The following is a 16,470-nucleotide window of genomic DNA, read 5'->3' as shown; positions in this document are numbered from 1 at the left end:
TTCTATGTGGGTGGGTGGGTTATCGCGGAGCGTGGGATGGTCGTAGTTGTTGGAGTGGGTACAGTCCCCAAGTTGAAAAGGTAATACTCAATTGCGATATTTCTACCTAGTTTGTTCGTCATATCTTTCAGCTGCCACGGCAGATAGTCCAAATGCGCAAACAGTACTCGGAAAGTGCGGTCGGGAGGGGCGTTCCTGGATCCAAACATAGCCCTCAAATAGCAAAGCGAGGCAGCACGACTGGCCCCTCCACCCCCACCCCACGTCTCATCCAGACTCGCCCAGGGAACCCAATTCCCCGAGGGTGCAGTACACAAAAGTCGGTCAATAGGTGAATAGGTAAACGGTCAATTCACTCCGCGCAACGCGGTTTATATAATGTCAAGGGCAGGGCGATGTAGCGCGGCACCAAGCTGTGGCAGACACTAATGAATCCGCCGCCCCGACGAGGGCTTCAGCAGCGCCTGGAACGACGACTCCAGCGCCTTCTTCAGCTCCTTGTAGCTCACGACGAAGCAGCTCTGCTCGTCGCGGCTCACCAGCGTGACCTTCTCGTCGGACCCGGCGTCCAGCTTGTTCAGGCACGTGAGCACGTGCCCCAGGTCCACGGCGGGGTCGCCCTGCGCGTCGACCTGGTGGAAGACGTAGTCGCGGAAGATCTTGAGGAAGTAGCGCTCGCCGGTCTCGGCCCACTGGCGGTCGTGGTCGTACTCGGGCCGCTCGTTGACCAGGTTCAGCTTGGTCATCAGCCGCACCAGCCGGCCGTTCTCCAGCTCGCGGCTCAGGTCCGAGGTCAGCTGGTCGTCCAGGTGCAGCGCCGAGTCGAAGGTCGACATCAGCTGCGACGAGATCCCCGTGATGAAGATGTCGATGTTGCGGTCCTGGTCCTTCTGCAGCCCGTTCAGCAGCCAGAACACCGAGTTCTTCAGCTGCGGGCTGTACGCGCGCGTGAAGTGCTCCATCGCCTTGGTCGGGTTGTGCAGCACGTTGGGCGCGTTGGCGCCCAGCGTCACGATCAGCTGCCCGAAGTTCACCAGGTCCTGCCGCTGCAGGTCCGCCACCGACCGCTGCGTGTCGAACTGCACCACGTCCAGGATCGCGCACGCGCTGAGCCGGATGCGGTTCTTGCCTGTCAGCAGGATCTTGCTGGCGTCGATGATGCGCGCCGCCAGTCCGTTGCTGTGGATCGCCTTGAGCGCGTTGCCGAGCTGAGTCATGTAGCTCCACAGGATCTGCTCGGGGATGTGCGTGTTCTGCCGGCCGGTGAACCGATTCCCCGCGCCCAGGTGCTGCTCGGCGAGGGTCTTGGACAGCGGGTGGTAGTCCGTCACAAAGATCAAGGAGCTGTCCTGGAAGCTCCGGCTGGTGAAGGCGTCGTGGACGGTCACCACGCTGCCGCTGCATACCCGCTTCCACGCTTGGACGGATCGGATCGCCTTCTCGTTGGTCAGACGGAACCCTGCGTTGAATGATCAGTATTGATACATAACCTGTCAGGCCTCAAGTCACCCTACCTTCTAATCTTCGAAGGGCGTAAAAGTTTCCGTCTTTGCTTGATTGGGCCTTGTATACCCAGCTGGGATAGCCAAAGATGGCTGCATTCTTTTGATGGTTCAGGTCAAGAGGGACGAGAGAGTGGAAGTAATCCACTTGAGCGGGTAGCTGAGTGTCTGTGCGGGATTAGCGGCTGTTACTTTCACATGCGTCACTGTCGTCCGACTTACTGGGTAAGGTCTGCAGTGTGGCCGCTGCTTTCTTTTGTAGTTCTTCGCGGAAGTCGTTCGGAAGGAAGAGATCGTGGACATTTCGCTGGTAGCCCAAAGTGTTTTGACTGTGTGGTCCAATTGGAGCGTACATGTGGTATTGAACCTGGATAACAAAAGGTTCGTGAATGGCCTTCTTAACCTTCAAGAAAACAAAAAAAACTCACAGGTTGCTGGAAGCCGGACTGATTCGCAAAGAATGCGGCACCCCCCAGCGCCGCGGCTGTATCATGTGTGAATGGGTTCGCTTGGACCGGACCGACAGCATTGGCAGCAGAAAGTGGATTCGGCGAGGTCACAAAAGGATCGAATGCAGTCGTCGTGGGAATGGTCGAAGTGCCATTTCCTTGTAGGGAGGCCTATGTTGCAATTATTAGTTCAGGCCCGAAACGACGAAGCTGCCAGAAACCGGTGATTGTGACGAGCAGCAAAAACATTGTATCAAATGCCATAGACGCGACCGTACCATATGCGACCCATCGAAGCCCTGAGGAACGAATTCCTGGACTTCCGCGACAGACCAATCCGGAGTCATCGTTCCCTGTCGCGCAGTTGGCGTGCTGGAGTTGGACCCTTATTGCAGTCAGACGAAAAGCTCTTTCATTGTGAAGTGACGCATGGCATACGTGATGAAATACTCCGTGGTTGGAAAGGGGCTGCATTCGCAGCCTTGGGTGATATTGTTGCCGTCTTTTTCATGGTTGCAGATGCGATAGTGGGAGAGGATCCATTCGAGGATAGTAATGTCGGTGTAAAGCTCGGAGAGTCAACGTTCAAGCGTTTCCTAAGCCACAAATGTCAGCAAGCTGCGAAGATGCAGTAGCTCAACTAGCGCATCGCTTTTGCGCCGGTTCGAGGGTGCTGCCCACCTGTCCGCATATGAATTCACTTTGTGAGGGTCGTGGTTGAATGCGCATCCTGCACCGCCCAGCGTTAGATGGATATTTGGCCCAAGCTGGTGATAGTATGGCAAATACCTTTATCCTCGTATCGACAACGCCCGTAGATCGTGACGTTCCGGCATAGGGTGTCTTTCGCGTTTTCCGCTAGGTCCGCAGAGCACAATATCAGCTGATTTGTCCATGCTGCCACATGCAACCGTGGACAGCCAAAGCTCGCCTCACGCGATAGGAACCATGTAGCTAACCTCGTGCCTTCATCTTAGGCGAGCCCGTTGCCCGACGAGAGTCGTCGAGAGTGGTAGTCGACTTCCCGGTGGAGGCCATGGTAGTTCTTGAATCCACAGTTCGGCGCGCATTAACACAAGGAAATCCCCATCGAGTTAGAGATAAAGAAAGTCGAAAGAACAGACTCTAGAGGAAACCGCATTCCTCTAGGAATAAGAGTATGGTTGGAGTCGATCGGGGCCGACAATAGGGAATGGCTGAATAGAGGTGTCTTGTGGTGTAGAGGTCAAGCTCTTGCCGTCTTCCCTCGCCGGGAGACCCAGTGGTATAATCCGATGTGCGTCAAGCAATGTCTCACCGTCCGTAGACAAAACTTCCGGGTGATATCGTCATGCTATGGTATGGGATGGGGATGGGGATGGGACGAGACAGCGAGGCGGGCATGCGTACCAAGGGCGCGCGGGGGAGGGAGAGGGGAACTCGACACTCGCTCGGGCGGTCTGCCTTCTTCCACTCGGTACTGCCGCTTGGGCACGGACCACCCCATGCATCAAGCGCGCGTCTACTTCCGGTGCCGTGGGCGATGACGGAGCTCAGCTCTCTCTCACCATTGCGGCACTGAGGCCAGCTAAACTTATTCTTGTGACTACGACACTCCTTTGTTTTTCTTTGTTTACTCCGCTGGGCAGGCTATCCTTTTGTCTTTCCGAAGAACCTGTAGTTCATACTACATACTGACGCTCTGAGATCATTGATTCCTTCCACCCTCCAAGGCCAGATCCGCCGTTTCCTGTTTCTCTGCCTGATCGCGGCTTCGTATCATTTTCCCGACATACACCCATTTATGGCCCGGAACATCAATTGACAATGTCCTCATCGGGGCTTGACATATCGCAGCTGTCCGACAGCGAGAGGGCCGGTCTTGAAACTTATATTGCAGTGACGGGCCAGGACCCTCTGGAGGCTATTCCTTTGTTACGACGTTCGGAATGGAACGTGCAGGTAGGCCTCCGAGAACTCAGGCCTCGCTAGTCCACTCTGCACCAATACTAATTCTTTGCCGCTGAAAGATTGCCATCTCGAAGTTCTTTGACGGTGAAGGTCCGGACCCGGTCGAAGAAGCTCGCGCAGCTCTGAATACCCCTCCTCCCAGGCCGACTCGACAGACGCAGAACCTACTGAGCGATGACCTCCGCGCGCAACTCTCCCCATCTACACGCTCTGCTGAGCCAGCTCCGAGGATATTGACCCAATCCGAGGATCAGCCGGTCTATCGCCCGCCCTTCATCCTGGCGCTCCTATTTACCCCGCTCAATCTTCTCTACAGACTTCTGTACAACTCTTTCCGCCTGTTCGGCTCCCTCTTCCCGTTCCTCCCTCGATTCTTCAATACCACAGCTAGTCCCGCGCTTCATGGTTCACGCCGGAATACCAATGGCCGCCGGCCCCTGGGCCCGAAAGATACCGCTGCCCGGTTCATCCGGGAATTCGAGGAGGAGTACGGTACCAACTCGATCGGATTCCTGGAAAACGGATACAACATGTCGCTGGAAAAGGCTCACCGGGACTTGAAGCTTCTCCTTGTCGTGCTGCTTGCCCCGGAACACGACGATACGCATGGCTGGGTCCGCGACACACTGCTCTCGCGGGAGGTCACTGAGTTCGTCACCGACCCGCAGAACGATATTCTCGTATGGGGTGGAAGCATTCAAGACTCGGAAGCATACCAGGTTTCTAACTCGCTACGGTGCACCAAGTTCCCCTTTGCGGCTGCGGTCGTCCACACCCCTAGTGTTTCTTCGACTGCGATGTCTGTCGTGGCTCGCATACCAGGAACCACCTCCCCAGCAGAATTTGTGGAAAAGCTTCGGACCGCCATCGCTCAGAACAAAGAGCCCCTGGAGCGCATCCGCGCCACTCGGGCAGAACAGCAGGCCTCTCGCAGTCTACGCGAGCAGCAGGATTCGGCCTATGAGCGTTCTCTAGCCATCGACCGCGAACGGGCGAGACAGAGACGCGAGGCAGAGGCCGCCCGCCAACGAGAAGAGCAAGAAGCGGCTGAGCGCCAGGCGGAGGAGGAGAAGCGGATCCAAGATCTTCAGCAGTGGAGACAATGGCGAGCCCAGTCGATCGCTGAGGAACCCGGTCCGGACGCCAAGGATGCGGTGCGCATCAGCGTCAGGTTGCCGTCGGGCGAACGCGTCATCCGGAAGTTCGCGCCTGAGGCAAGCATCGATGAGCTCTACGCATTTGTTGAGTGTTATGAGATCCTGAAAGAGCCTGTGGAGGGGACTGCGACCGTCTCGGAACCGGATGGGTTCCAACACCAGTATGGGTTCCGCCTGGTTTCACCTATGCCGCGGGTGGTCCATGAAGTGGGTGCCGGGGGCTCCATTCGAGATCAGATCGGCCGGGGTGGAAACCTGCTGGTCGAACCCATCGATGACGAAAGCGAGGCGGAGGAGGACTCGTGAGCACCATCTACATGTACGATTATCGATTTTGGTTTATTGAGATGATGATTGTGTATGGTATCAATTACCGGCCTCAGAATGGATAACCTTATAGACTCCGCTCGTCCGATGAGAGGTATACACGTGTGTAAAGTATTTCCTGCCCATCTACGGAGTACTCAGTACTCAACTGTAGCATGCAGCGACATGTGCCTGAACCGGCCGCCAGCAGAAGCATGGACCCTTTGGCGGGAGCCGCATGCGCACATTGTGCTACAGCCGACAGCCATCTAGCGGCTTACGGGGACGCCGAGGGCACATGCCAGTTCAATTGCTTCTAGGGCAATTGCTTTTGAAGACATGACCATCTTGCGAGGCTACTACACTTGGCCATCCTTTCAATGAGACTGTCGCATACTATATCCGTATGCTGTGAGTCTGGCTGAGATCAATACATATAAACACTGTTGTGCTGCTCGAGGCCAGCCCGGGATGTTCGAGGTGTATCATCACCGAGTAGAGCCGGTGGGGTGGACGGAAACAACGCTTCTATTATTATTCATACGATAAGCCAATCGATGCTGATCTCCTCCGCCAAACAAGGAATATCAAAGTAGCGGTGGGTTGGGTCCATAGTTACTCGTACATGATACTCATAAATAACTCAATGAGCAACCCGCGGTGAACGGTTGGAGGTATACGGAGTATCAGTGTGACACGGCATAAGCAGAGCAGGATGGGAATGCGTCTTGTGTCACGGAAATAACGTGATGATTGTTTGAGGAAATTCTCCGATGTGCCAGCCAGACTGACGTACTCGAATGCATGTCTTATCGAGTCAGTTATTGATAGGGAGAGGTTGTGGCCTAAGCAGTTGCTATGAGGGCATAGCTGAGTCAGCCAGCCTTATCCCTGCTGCACCGGATCTCCGCCGTCCCGAAGAAGGATCAAACAGGGGAAAAATGGATGGGGCTTCGGATGGCTGGAGTCCCGCCTCTCCGGCCCACTTGGTTGACTGTTTTGGGACAATGGAGTTAATGCCGGCCGCGACGGACTCTCCGCTCTCCGCTTGAACTCTTGAACTCTTGACTTGACTTTCGGGAACCCCCCGATCTTCTTTTCCTTCTTTTCGTTCTTTTGTCCATTTCTCGCCACGTTTTCCTGCTTCTGGCCTAGACTTTTCCAAACTCATTCTTACTCATAGGTACTCATCCCTACGATGAGTCTATCACTAGTCTATGCTATGTGTCAATCTCGCGTCTGGTTGCAGGTGGCAACCCCCCATGCTTACGGCTTGCTACCCAAGGAAACAAGGCTGAGCTGCTTTTCTTACTGTGTACTCGTACCTTGTGACTGACTCTTGACGCTTCAAGTACAAGCGCACTGACAAATCCCGGTCTGTCGTAGTGGCGTTCCCCGTTTCTCGCACTAGCTGCGCCTGAGTCCTGAGCAAGGCAGCAAGCCGATATAGATCATGTCCAATCGAATTACAAGTCCTTCGAGTTATCGTCATTTCTCTTCCCCCCCATCTTGGCTTGGCATGGTTTTGCTCGAACTTCAAAAACGGAGGAGATAATGGAAAGCCTAGAAGGATCTCTCCCCAACCTAATGGGGTCCGACAGGTCCCCTAGCCAGTCACCATCTGCCATTTGCACGCGGGTGCTCACCTATCCGTGGCCTCAAGGGTGCCCTACTCCCTAAATGTACGAGTACCACGTCGGATTTAAATATGGCAATATGCAGCTTTTCTCCGAAAAGGTTCTGCTCGAGCCTCTAGTCTAACCCGTCTCATGTCCCGTATTCCCCTAAGCCAGGAATACGCACGGAGGGTGGGAAGTACCGGGTGGATCTGGGTGTATCAATCTGGGTCCCGACCCGGATGTTGCACTGTTCCTGGTCCCGATTCGCCCATCGCAGCGTAAACTTTTCCACTCTTTGGGGCCTGTAAAATGGGGGAGAGCCCAGATGCTGGCTGCGTCCTGATTGTTGATTTTTCCCCTCTCCGTTTCTCTCACGTCTTCGCCTGTTGTCCTTTTGACCAGCGAAGATCGTGATTCTAATTCCTGGTTGCTTTGACCGATTGACCCCACGACTCGTTAGACTCACTAGTCAGTCGCCAGTCGCCAGTCGCATTAATTTCCACGATACGGGGCATCGGAGCGGCCGCTGGCCCTAATAAGTTATCCACCAAGTACTTTATCCTTAGCGTGCTGCCACTATTTCTCACGCATCTCCTCGCCCGTTTATATTCGTCACTCGTTACGGCCTCTTCCCCCCCTCTTTGTCAAGCAATCGATCTGTGATCGAACGCTTTGCCAACCTTGGACCTGCTAACCCCTCTATGCTTCTGGCGTCCTCTCGTTAATCGGCACAGTCTTCTGAGACTGATCGTCTCATCTCCTAATCACCATGTCGCTTCTAGGCACTATAAACCCTAATGTTAATCCAGCCCGTGGCGTGGAGTCCCACGAGGTGCACGAAAATGTGAACGAAGGCGCAGCAGCAACATCCGCATCCGCTGTGAATGAAGGAACATCCGAGTTGGGCCACCACCACCACCACCACCACCACCAGCACATCACCCACGATGAAGAGAAGTTGATGGCAGAGTCCGGTCTCAGTACACCGGCGCCCGACTCAAGGGGTCGTTGGAGCCGACACACCACTTTCAGCAGCGCCGAGACTGCGCTCGAGAAAGAAGAGGGAGACAAGGGAGATGAAGACAACGAGAGCGAGGAAGTCGCTGCTGAAGAGATCCACCGTCTGGCGCAGCAATTGACCCGCCAATCCACCCGGTTGTCGACTACTGGCGAGAATACATTCCTGGAAGTGAAAGAGGATTCGACATTGAACCCCGCCAGTCCCAACTTCAAGTCGAAGCATTGGATGAAGAACCTTCTTGCTCTCTCCTCGCGCGAACCCGAGAGATATCCCCGCCGTGAAGCCGGTGTCTCCTTCCAGAACCTCAGCGTTCACGGTTTCGGCAGTCCGACAGATTATCAGAAGGATGTTTTCAACTCCGTCTTGCAAATCGGAGCTCTCGTCCGGAAACTTACAGGTACCGGAAAGCAGAAGATTCAGATCCTCCGTGATTTCGATGGACTCGTGCGCAACGGCGAGATGTTGGTTGTTCTGGGTCGCCCCGGAAGCGGTTGTTCGACTTTTCTGAAAACCCTTGCTGGCGAAATGAACGGTATCTACATGGACGAGGCGTCCCAGCTGAACTATCAAGGTATCTCGGCCAAGCAGATGCGAAAGCAATTCAAGGGTGAGGCCATCTATACCGCCGAGACCGATGTTCACTTTCCGCAGTTGACTGTCGGCGATACCTTGAAGTTCGCCGCCCTCTCTCGTTGCCCTCGGAACCGCTTCCCTGGGGTGACCAAGGAGCAGTACGCGCTGCACATGCGCGATGCGGTCATGGCGATGCTGGGTCTGTCGCACACCATTAACACCAAAGTCGGTAACGACTTCGTCCGTGGTGTCAGTGGTGGTGAGCGTAAGCGTGTCAGTATCGCCGAGGCCACTCTGTGTGGCTCCCCCCTGCAGTGTTGGGACAACAGTACGCGTGGTCTGGACTCAGCGAACGCCCTCGAGTTCTGCAAGACATTGAACTTGATGACCAAGTACGCCGGAGCCACTGTGGCGGTCGCCATTTACCAAGCCTCGCAGAGTGCTTACGACGTCTTCGACAAGGTCACGGTCCTGTACGAAGGCAGACAAATCTATTTCGGTCCTACCAATGAGGCGAAGGCGTTCTTCACCAACATGGGATTTGATTGCCCGGATCGCCAGACGACTGCTGATTTCCTGACTTCTTTGACCTCTCCCGCGGAGCGTATCGTCAAGCCCGGATATGAGGGCAAGGTGCCTCAAACCCCTGATGAGTTTGCCGCTGCCTGGAAGAATAGTGAGGCGCACGCCAAACTGCTCCGGGAGATCGCCGAGTACAACCAGCAGTATGCCATCGGTGGCGAGTCGCTTGGCAAGTTCATCGAATCTCGCAAAGCTATGCAATCCAAGAACCAGCGCGTCAAGTCTCCCTACACTATCTCTCTATACGAACAGGTCAAGCTCTGCTTAATCCGTGGTTTCCAACGGTTGCAGGGTGATGCTAGTTTGACCATTTCCCAGTTGGTCGGAAACTTCATCATGGCTCTTATTATTGGAAGTGTGTTCTACAACTTGAAAGACGAGACGGACAGTTTCTACTCCCGTGGTGCCCTGCTTTTCTTTGCCGTGTTGCTCAATGCCTTCTCCAGTGCGCTCGAGGTATGTCTTTACTTGCCTTCGCATCTATCTCCCTATCTGGTGTTTCACCTGCTGACGCTAGATTCCAGATCTTGACTCTGTACGCCCAACGTCCGATTGTCGAAAAGCAGTCTCGTTACGCCATGTATCATCCGTTCGCCGAAGCCATTGCGTCCATGCTCACAGATATGCCTTATAAAATTGGAAACGCGATCATCTTCAACCTTACGCTATATTTCATGACTAATCTTCGTCGGACGCCGGGCGCCTTCTTCGTCTTCCTGCTGTTCTCCTTCGTCACGACCCTGACAATGTCCATGCTGTTCCGTACCATCGCTGCTTCTTCCCGGACACTTTCTCAAGGTTTGTCTTCCGTTCGACTTACTTTCGTCGCGCAGAGGCTGACTTTGAAACAAAGCTCTTGTCCCGGCGGCTATTCTCATCTTGGGTCTGGTCATCTACACCGGTTTCACTATTCCTACCACTTACATGTTGGGGTGGTCGAGATGGATGAACTATATCAACCCTATCGCTTACGGCTTCGAGAGTCTGATGGTGAACGAATTCCACAACCGGCAATTCCCGTGTTCTGAAGATGGTTACGTTCCCTCCGGCAATGGCTATGATTCCCTCCCCCTTGTGAACAAGATCTGCTCGACAGTCGGAGCGGTTTCCGGACAAAAAACCGTCGACGGTGATAGGTACCTTGCTTTGAGCTTCGACTACTACAACAGCCACAAATGGCGCAACCTGGGAATCATGTTCGCTTTCATGATCTTCCTCATGGGCACATATCTACTCGCTACCGAGTACATCTCTGAAGCCAAGTCTAAGGGTGAGGTTTTGCTCTTCCGCCGCGGTCATGCTTCTTCCCCTGCTGCCAAGGATGTTGAATCAAGCCGTCAATTCGCCTCCCCTGAGAAGGCTGAGCAGTCCAGTGGTCAACAACAGAGTGCCGCCATTCAGAGACAGACCGCTATCTTCCAATGGCAGGATGTGTGCTACGACATCAAGATCAAGGGTGAACCCCGCCGCATTCTTGACCATGTCGACGGATGGGTCAAGCCTGGAACCTGCACTGCTCTCATGGTATGTTGATTGGACTTTCTTCTCGCCAGAAACGAACTGTACTAACGTTTATTAGGGTGTTTCTGGTGCGGGTAAAACCACTCTTCTGGATGTGCTTGCTACTCGTGTCACCATGGGTGTTGTCACCGGTGAAATGCTGGTTGATGGGCGTCCTCGTGATCAAAGTTTCCAGCGCAAAACCGGATATGTACAGCAGCAGGATCTCCATCTTCACACTACCACTGTCCGTGAGGCTCTTCGGTTCAGCGCCATCCTTCGTCAACCTGCCCACGTCAGTCGTCAAGAGAAGCTCGACTATGTTGAAGAAGTTATCAAGTTGCTTGACATGGAAGAATACGCCGACGCCGTTGTCGGTGTTCCCGGTGAAGGTGAGTCGTTTCTGAGTACTTTCTTGCTTGTGCATCGATTTCTAACATGGAATAGGTCTCAATGTTGAACAGCGCAAGCGTCTCACCATTGGAGTTGAGTTGGCAGCTAAGCCTCAGTTGCTTTTGTTCTTGGACGAGCCTACTTCTGGTCTTGATAGTCAAACGTCCTGGTCCATCCTTGATCTCATTGACACCTTGACGAAGCACGGCCAAGCTATTCTATGTACTATCCACCAGCCTTCGGCTATGCTGTTTCAACGTTTCGACCGTCTCTTGTTCCTTGCTAGAGGCGGTAAGACAGTCTATTTCGGAGACATTGGCGACAAGTCCTCGACTCTTGCTAGCTATTTCGAGCGGAACGGTGCTCCTAAGCTACCTGCTGACGCCAACCCCGCCGAATGGATGCTCGAAGTCATTGGTGCTGCTCCTGGATCTCACAGCGATATCGACTGGCCCGCGGTGTGGCGTGACAGCCCTGAACACACAGCCGTGCTTGACCACCTGTCCGAACTCAAGTCTACTCTCTCGCAGAAGCCGCTCGACACAAACCAGGCGGATCCCGGCAGCTACAACGAATTCGCCGCGCCGTTCACTGTTCAGCTATGGGAGTGCTTGCTCCGCGTGTTCTCGCAGTATTGGCGTACACCCGTCTATATCTACTCGAAGATTTGCCTTTGCGCCCTGACTGCCTTGTACATTGGATTTTCATTCTTCCATGCCAAGAATACCTCGCAGGGACTGCAGAATCAGATGTTCTCAATCTTCATGTTGATGACTATTTTCGGAAACTTGGTGCAACAGATCCTCCCCAACTTCTGTACCCAGCGTTCTCTATACGAGGCTCGCGAGAGACCGTCTAAGAGCTACTCATGGAAGGCCTTTATGGCTGCTAACATTATTGTTGAGTTGCCGTGGAATGCGCTTATGAGTGTGATCATCTATGTCTGCTGGTACTATCCCATTGGACTCTACCGGAACGCGGAACCGACCGATGCTGTTCATGAGCGTGGAGCGTTGATGTGGCTGCTTATTCTGTCCTTCCTTCTGTTCACCTCGACCTTCGCGCACATGATTATCGCGGGTATCGAGCTTGCTGAGACTGGTGGTAACCTTGCTAACCTGCTCTTCTCCTTGTGCTTGGTCTTCTGCGGTGTCCTGGCAACTCCTCAGCAACTCCCTGGCTTCTGGATCTTTATGTACCGGGTCTCGCCATTCACATACCTGGTGTCTGCCATGTTGTCGACCGGTGTTTCAGGCACCACGGCTATTTGTGACTCCTCGGAGTACCTCCACTTTGACCCCCCTGCCAACAGCACCTGCCTCGATTACATGCAGAGCTATATTTCATCCGCGGGCGGCTATCTTCAGAACGATGATGCCACCAGCAACTGCGCCTTCTGCACCATTAGCGACACCGACACCTTCCTGGCGGCGGTCAGCAGCCACTATTCCGACGCGTGGCGCAATTTCGGTCTTATGTGGGTGTACATTGTGTTCAACATCTTCGCCGCGGTGGGCATCTACTGGCTTGCTCGTGTCCCGAAGGCCAAGAAGACCAAGAAGACCGAGGCTTCTTCTTGAGAGGACTAGACATGTATGGACATGTATAAATGATTTTCCTTGCCCAGCTTTTGTATAATTTGTCCCCATATACATATGTTTGTGTTTCGAATTATCGTTGTTGGACATATCCGGGAAATTCTTGGGGATTGTTTCTAGACGCACATATTTTAGATTCCTCTTCTCTTCTCCCTGGCCCTTCGTCACTCCTTACTCATATATGCCCCATAGGCGTATTCTTTTTGAATGCTTGGCCCCTCTTTCATCCTTCATTCAGGTTCAATCTGCCCGACTTGGGGTTTCTGCTTTGCTGGACCTTTGTCCCTTCACTGCCCCCATCCTTTCTATTTCACTTCCTTTCTATCGTTCATCACTCCACTTACTCATACATCCTCTTCCTATGCTGATACTTATATGTACATGACCTGTCGCCAAGACTCGCCAGAAAAATACATCGAACAAGACATACCCAAACCTCCTACTGTCCAAGATCTTGTCATTCCGAACAGTCGTGCACTTCCCTCCCATTTAACTACTACGCAGTAACCGGATAGACCGCCATAGGTATGGTACAAGGATAACAATCCACATGTCTAATAGTCTTTGTTCAAAGACAACCCTCCCCAAAGCGGACAGCAAAAAAAGCAGCAAAAGGAAGTGTGTCAACGGTGCCGCGAGTCCCGCAGCCCTCGCCAGCCCAGGCTACTTGCTCCCCGCCACAACCGCGCTCAGGCTTTCCTCGCGGAGATGGGATTCCATCACGTATCACCGTGCTCAACGGTTGGAACCGCCTTGTATCGCTATATCGAAGCTCCTCTGGTTTGCGTTGCGGTTGTAGACTACATACATGGCTGCGGGATGGTGGAGAGGAGAGGAGTAGCATCCGGTAGTTAAGGAAGGGGGTGAGTGTACTGATGTTTCTTATGTATAGGTGGTGAAGGACGGGGCTACAGCCCATGGGATTATACTGGGTGTATAGATGGAGGTGCCTTGGAGACCACGAACCCCTTCGATGATGCTGCTGCTGCTGCTGCTGCTGCAGAAGGTGAAAGAAGCCCCGAGCAAATCCCAAACCAGGGAGAACAACAGAACGAGACAATTCACATGCAGCGAAAAAGCAAGAAACGGGGGCATCCGAGAGCGACGGGGGTAGGCTTGGGCTTAGGGTTCCACTCCTCCACGCAAGAATATTCTAGTCTCCGTAAACGGAAGGCCAAGAGTCCGTGTGTCATATGTTCCCCCTAGGGTCCTAATCTACTGACTAGTACGGAGTACCGAGGAGCCAGAATAGATTAAGGTCCCACTGGACGTTTAGTTTAATTGGGCCAGGAAAAGGTTTAGGTAATAAATATCTTTCGGAGAAGTCGGGTGCTTAATTTAGATTTAGATTTAGGTTGGTTTAGGGTCTGAGAGCTAGCTGACTGTAGTGCGTACTCCGTAGAGATAGAGAAGTAGATGGATTGGGGGTCGAGCTATGAATAGCACTTTGGCGGCTGGGCGTGGTGGTCTTCGTTCGTTATTCATCTCAGTGGTACAGTGCAGGGATTGATCGCGGAATCGAGGAGGCGGAAGGACAAAAAGATTTCAAATGCAATCACGGAGTCATGCTTGCGCTTGGTGATCGCTTCGGCTGCTGCGGCTGCTGCTGACGACAGTAAATGGTTGGCACGATGATGATCATGCTTGTAATGAACAATGACTTGTATATATATCTCAAAGAAGAAAAAGGGGGAAAGAATCAAAAGAAAAGAAGAAGTGATGGAAGAAGTTTTGACAAGAATATTAAGGGCGGGTGATACGAGCCATGAAAAGGGGACAAAGAATGTAGAGAGACAAGAAGCTGAGAAGATAAAGACAAAAATGGCTGGGGCTCTAATCACAATAGCATTCACAACAAGAAAGGACGTGGATACAATTTTTAGGGGGAAGGGTTGGGAGAGCGGTGCTGGTCTACCACGTGAAGGCTTCCTCGACGAAATCGACCACAGCACCCTTTCCGATACGAGATCGGGCAGCGGCACGCACTTCATCGGCGAAGGCACCAGGGCCACACACGGATACGACGGTGGCGCCGACGCGCTCGGGAATGACTTCGTCAAGGACGACGTCCGCCTTGCACCGGCCAGGAAACATCTGCACGGTGGCACTGGGCGAGACGATCTCCCGAGAGGACTTGGGCTTCGAGACGAAGAGCTTGATCGTCAGGATCTCCCGGCGGCCCGGCAACCGAAGGATCTGGTCCATCCATTCTCGCACCCAGGCGAGGTGCTCTGTGCTGCGAACGGACCAGATAAGGTAGATCTTTTGAGTCGCGGCACGGCCTTCGGTAGAGCGGATGATGAGATCACGCACGGAGAGCATGTGATGGGTGATACCGGCGCCGGCCGAGAAGAGGACCGCAGTGCCGTAGCTGGCCAGGTTGACGGCGTGAGAGGCATACGGCCCTTCGATAAAGCCCGACAGATGGAGCGTTTGACTGGGTGCTGCGAGGGCTTTGTTGTACAGTTTGCGGGTCATGCCTTGGCGAGCACCCATGATGAGAGACACCGATGTCGGTTCCTGGTGGGCCTTCATGTACTTGTCCAGATTAGAGATGGGCTGCTTCTCGAGGTCCGAAGATGTCCCGGTGACTGCTGGGGCCGTCACAGCCTCGCTGGGCTCAACCCAGGCTACAGAGAAAGGATGCGACATCCAGAGGGCAACGCTGGGAATGTAGGCATACACATGGCTACCTGCACCGACGTGAACACGCTTGGGAAGTTGGAAGGTCACTCTGCAGGCTTCGCCGGGGAGGGCTTCGACCGTCAGGGTTGTAGAACCTTTGCTGGGAGAGATGTTCAGGTATGCTATCCGGCCGAGGCGAGCCAGCCGCTCCAGCAGCCACATCAAGCCAACCGCAATGAGCCAAGGCTTCTGCGGTAGATTGTCAAGATCCAGGTGCATGATGACACCAATGTATGCAAACAGAGCACAAAGTTGGTGGATATGCAAGAAGGTCTCGTAGAAGGCGTGCCGAATTGGGGATGGGGAGTGGAGTCCGAGAACCACCATTGCGACGGTCCCGACTAGTCCCCAGGTGAAGAAAGGAGTGTCACTGAGGCGAGCAAGCATGTCAGCGAAACTAACTTCGTCACATGCATTGACCGCCCATGCGGCCGTGTGCACAACGCTCTCAATGACAACAATCCGGCCGAGCCACCGGTGAAGCAGGTTGTAGGTATCAAAGCTGATGTGCAACAGGGGAATGAGTGGGTTGTTGCGGGCAGCCAGGAGAAAAAGAGGGACCATGTTAAGAACGGCCAGCGTCCCGGAACGACCGCGGAGCTCAGCGACAAGGGCCGCCTTGACGTTCACCCTGTAGTCGAGAATAACACAATAGGCGATCTGACTAGCGAGGTATAGACCAACGAAGATGGTCTGGAATCTGGAAGGCACTGTGCCCACGCCGATGGCCGACGAAAGCTGAAGTTCCCGGTTGTGTCTCTTCCTTCCCAGGGGTGCATACAGCATATGCTTCTTGAAGTTTGTCCAGGCAGGTGATACCTCGACACTCCAGAAAGTTTGTTCTCGTTTGCTTGCCGTCAGAGAGGTGATATGGCGAAGGTAGGCATGGCTAATCTGTGCAATTCGTCCGCAGAACACGACGAACGCAAGGATTGTCAAAGACGCGTAGATGATCTGGGTAAACAGATGATCTCGAGGCACGTCAACTCCGTTCAAGCCTCTTGAATATTCGTAGATGTAAGTGGCATTGACGCCATAGCCCCGAGAGGCTATGTGCTGCCGTACACTATCCATTGGAGTCGCGATAGCCTGCGCAGCACGCTGTGGAGGATGAGTACGGCGACAGGAGACGATG

At 53.7% G+C, this 16,470-nt stretch overlaps 5 protein-coding genes across 5 annotated transcripts; 3 read left to right on the top strand and 2 right to left on the bottom strand.

The window, feature by feature from the left end:
* Positions 1-117: 117 nt before the first annotated feature.
* BO86DRAFT_363900 (PAN-complex poly(A)-binding subunit PAN3) lies at positions 118-3,347 on the bottom strand. Its single transcript, XM_025669989.1, has 9 exons — positions 2,911-3,347; positions 2,741-2,809; positions 2,633-2,681; positions 2,390-2,547; positions 2,230-2,336; positions 1,931-2,122; positions 1,725-1,869; positions 1,515-1,670; positions 118-1,459 (listed from the first exon to the last, which is right to left on the bottom strand). Exons 1-9 carry the CDS (start codon positions 2,987-2,989, stop codon positions 426-428), a joined length of 1,989 nt encoding a protein of 662 aa, XP_025526848.1. The 5' UTR covers positions 2,990-3,347; the 3' UTR covers positions 118-425.
* A 160-nt stretch (positions 3,348-3,507) lies between these two features.
* On the top strand, positions 3,508-5,456 carry BO86DRAFT_389918 (clathrin-mediated endocytosis regulator UBX3). Its single transcript, XM_025672257.1, has 2 exons — positions 3,508-3,892; positions 3,961-5,456. The coding sequence occupies exons 1-2, from the start codon at positions 3,758-3,760 to the stop codon at positions 5,362-5,364; spliced, it is 1,539 nt and encodes a 512-aa protein (XP_025526847.1). The 5' UTR covers positions 3,508-3,757; the 3' UTR covers positions 5,365-5,456.
* A 2,296-nt stretch (positions 5,457-7,752) lies between these two features.
* Positions 7,753-12,632, top strand: BO86DRAFT_314993 (pleiotropic drug resistance family ABC transporter; the record flags this gene model as incomplete). Its single annotated transcript, XM_025668073.1, has 5 exons — positions 7,753-9,615; positions 9,684-9,957; positions 10,013-10,683; positions 10,739-11,051; positions 11,107-12,632. 5 exons carry the CDS (start codon positions 7,753-7,755, stop codon positions 12,630-12,632), a joined length of 4,647 nt encoding a protein of 1,548 aa, XP_025526846.1.
* A 113-nt stretch (positions 12,633-12,745) lies between these two features.
* BO86DRAFT_118596 (uncharacterized protein) lies at positions 12,746-13,188 on the top strand. The gene has a single exon (XM_025665987.1). The coding sequence runs from the start codon at positions 12,858-12,860 to the stop codon at positions 13,155-13,157; it is 300 nt and encodes a 99-aa protein (XP_025526845.1). The 5' UTR covers positions 12,746-12,857; the 3' UTR covers positions 13,158-13,188.
* Positions 13,189-14,208: 1,020 nt separating this feature from the next.
* BO86DRAFT_410499 (ferric reductase family protein) lies at positions 14,209-16,409 on the bottom strand (the record flags this gene model as incomplete). The annotated part of the gene is made up of 1 exon (XM_025674505.1): positions 14,209-16,409. One exon carries the CDS (start codon positions 16,407-16,409, stop codon positions 14,562-14,564), a length of 1,848 nt encoding a protein of 615 aa, XP_025526844.1. The 3' UTR covers positions 14,209-14,561.
* Positions 16,410-16,470: the final 61 nt, after the last annotated feature.

Source organism: Aspergillus japonicus (assembly GCF_003184785.1).
Source record: "Aspergillus japonicus CBS 114.51 unplaced genomic scaffold BO86scaffold_30, whole genome shotgun sequence".
Classification (NCBI taxonomy): domain Eukaryota; kingdom Fungi; phylum Ascomycota; class Eurotiomycetes; order Eurotiales; family Aspergillaceae; genus Aspergillus; species Aspergillus japonicus.
The sequence above is the reverse complement of the archived record's forward strand: the minus strand, read 5'-3'. Positions and strand labels throughout refer to the sequence as shown.

Coding starts and splice junctions, on each gene's coding strand:
- BO86DRAFT_389918 (XM_025672257.1), top strand. CDS start 3,758: ATGTCCTCATCGGGGCTTGACATATCGCAGCTGTCCGACAGCGAGAGG. Junction 3,893..3,960: donor GTTCGGAATGGAACGTGCAG/GTAGGCCTCCGA, acceptor TGCCGCTGAAAG/ATTGCCATCTCGAAGTTCTT.
- BO86DRAFT_363900 (XM_025669989.1), bottom strand. CDS start 2,989: ATGGCCTCCACCGGGAAGTCGACTACCACTCTCGACGACTCTCGTCGG. Junction 1,870..1,930: donor AGTCCGGCTTCCAGCAACCT/GTGAGTTTTTTT, acceptor TTTGTTATCCAG/GTTCAATACCACATGTACGC. Junction 1,460..1,514: donor CGCCCTTCGAAGATTAGAAG/GTAGGGTGACTT, acceptor CATTCAACGCAG/GGTTCCGTCTGACCAACGAG.
- BO86DRAFT_118596 (XM_025665987.1), top strand. CDS start 12,858: ATGCTTGGCCCCTCTTTCATCCTTCATTCAGGTTCAATCTGCCCGACT.